Below are 2,464 nucleotides of genomic sequence, written 5' to 3' on the forward strand. Positions count from 1 at the left end.
AAACCAAGCGAGTTATGGGACATAGAGTCTCTGTTTACAAACTATTTGCTGCGGTTTTGTCATTTTCCGCATAACTTCCAAGGTTTTTACCCGATTTTAATGACCGAAACGCTGAAACTTTGAGAAACCAAGCGGCTTCAAAGTCCATTCGGGTTTTTGGGAATCCGATCGATAGCAAGCGAGTTATGAGGCATAGAGTCGCTATTTACACAATTTAAAAAAATGTTTTGCTTCTTCAGCCAATCAAACCAGGCGACTGATGTCTAATTTACTTGCAGGGCAATCCACCCGGGGTCGTTCCAGTCCCAAGGGGCAGCAAAGGGCCCAGAAGTCTCTATCTGCGACGTTATGGCGACAGCTTCGGATTCACTCTTCGGCATCTCATCGTTTATCCGCCAGAATCGATTGCTGTAAGTAACCGAAAGGGATTTGCGGAGGACACTGGACTGTGCCTTTGCCCTTATTGTCCCCGATCTGCTGACCGTAGCAAAGCGGCGGCAACATGGCCAAATTATTTTTTTGATCCCAACTTGTTGGGGAACTAGAGGTTTCACCGAATAAATAATTGGCGGAAGCCTCCAGGCCGGAAAGGTTCAGTCAAGCTTTCCACTGTCTTAACAAGTCCGTTTCGGTAAATTGCGGCAACGTGGCAAGCGCGCACATTTTCTCCCAGTGCGAATCTGCGCACTAAAACGATTCATCTGCGCAGGAGGACGATGGAAGGCACGCAGCGTGTGGGGCGCTGCTCGCCCCCATGGAGACGATCTTCGTAAGGCAGGTGCGCAACGGCACCGCCGCCCAACAGGCAGGCTTGCAACGTGGCGACAGGCTGGTGGCTGTCAACAACGTGGCAACAGCGGGGCGCAGCTACCAGCAGGTGGTGCAGCTGATCTCCAACAGTCCCGAGTACCTCCATCTGTTGGTCGTGCCGAAAGAAGAGGACGTGCTTCAACGCGTAATTAATGCGCATGCCCCAATCAGACCGAAGTCGATCAATTGGTTTTTTGCAGTTTTTCCCGGACAGCGCCTACAATCCGCTCTCGAATCAGGACGTTTATGCGGACGGTGCGCCACTGGATCGCGCCACTGCGCAGCACTTTTTGACGCAACAGATTGCGCAGAGCGCGGCCGCCGCTGCGCCGCAGGAATTCCGCGTGGACGCCGCCTCCTGGTTCTATTTGCAGCAGCCCCACCTGCTGGCCGTGCCGCGCAACCGCCGTGCGGACGTGGGCAGGGGCGCGCATCAGCGCAGCGCTGACACTGCGCGCAGTCGCGCCCCCTTGGCAGCGCACCAGGAAATTTACGCGGAAATTCGACGTCCTAATGAGGTGGGTTTCTTTTCGCAGGTTAATTAAAATTCCTGCACGGTTCATTTGGGTGTGGTTTGTTCAAGGTACATTTTCGTCAAAAGTCGCGCGCACAGCCCCAGGTGCCGCTCTATCGCAAAATGGGGCGCAGGGCGAGCGAAGGCAGCAATTTGCTGGCCAGTGCCGACTGCAGCGCCACATCACTGACGTCGTCCGACGGCGATTGCGGCCACTACGGGGAGAGCATGCGCGCCATGCAGAACGACCCGCACGGCCTGCCATCTAGCGGCGACCCGCGCAACGACGCTGTCAGACGGGAGAGCACCAGTTCCCTCGCCTCCTCTGTAGCCGACAGTAAGTCTCTGCGCTCCTTTGAACACGAGCGCTGTTGCCAAGTTGTAGTAATTAGTTAGAGATTGTTTTGTGTGTGTCATTTGGTGAGAAAATTATCTCCAAATTAAAACGTGAAAATGGCACTCCTGGGCGTTTACTGGGAGACATTCAATGTTGCCGATTTTATCATCGCGAAAGTTGGGGAAACTGACTGTAAAGTGCACTTTGTTTTTTCAAAATCCGTCCAATACCAAGCGAGCTATGAGACATAGAGTCGCTGTTTCCAAACTTTTGTTTGCCCTTTCGTCATTTTTTGCGCAACTTCCAGGGTTTTAACCCGATTTTAATGATTGAAACGCTGCAAATTAAGGAAACCGTGCGGTTTTACGGTGCATTTGGTTTTTTCAAAATCCCTCCAATAACAAGCGAGTTATGAGCAATAGAGTCGCTGTTTCCAAACTAACTTTTTGGTCAAATTATTGCAGAAGTTTCAGGTGGTCGAACAAACTGGATTAAACCTGAAATAATCGGTACGTTTTGCACGAAAATTCACAGTTCTAAAAATTTTACTTCTTTGTTATTTTTTCGATACCTTTCAGGGTTTTCAACCGATATTAACAATTCAAACGTAAAAAATTTCAGAAACTCACCAACTTTAGACTAGATTTTATTTTGTCAAAATCGATCCAATAACAACCGAGTTATGAGCCATAGAGTCGCTGTTTCCAAGCAATTTTGTTTGCTTTTTCGTCATTTTTCGCATAACTTCCAGGGTTTTTACGCGATTTCAATGATCGAAACGCCGAAAGTTTGAGAAACCAAGC

General features: G+C 49.7%; 2 protein-coding genes across 2 annotated transcripts in view; one reads left to right on the plus strand and one right to left on the minus strand.

The window, feature by feature from the left end:
* The window catches only part of LOC109539319 (rho GTPase-activating protein 21), a gene marked incomplete in the record, with an annotated part of 91,600 nt that overhangs the window by 74,117 nt on the left and 15,019 nt on the right, over nt 1–2,464 (plus strand). The window contains 4 exon segments of the mRNA XM_048663036.1: nt 279–410; nt 710–955; nt 1,011–1,328; nt 1,394–1,661. Coding sequence (XP_048518993.1) covers nt 279–410; nt 710–955; nt 1,011–1,328; nt 1,394–1,661 — 964 coding nt within the window.
* The window catches only part of LOC109539327 (serine/threonine-protein kinase PITSLRE), a gene marked incomplete in the record, with an annotated part of 43,946 nt that overhangs the window by 20,536 nt on the left and 20,946 nt on the right, over nt 1–2,464 (minus strand).

The sequence above is a fragment of the Dendroctonus ponderosae genome, unplaced genomic scaffold (assembly GCF_020466585.1).
Source record: "Dendroctonus ponderosae isolate FM_Combo_2020 unplaced genomic scaffold, Dpon_F_20191213v2 Dpon_F_20191213_12, whole genome shotgun sequence".
In the NCBI taxonomy this organism is placed as follows: Eukaryota; Metazoa; Arthropoda; class Insecta; order Coleoptera; family Curculionidae; genus Dendroctonus; species Dendroctonus ponderosae.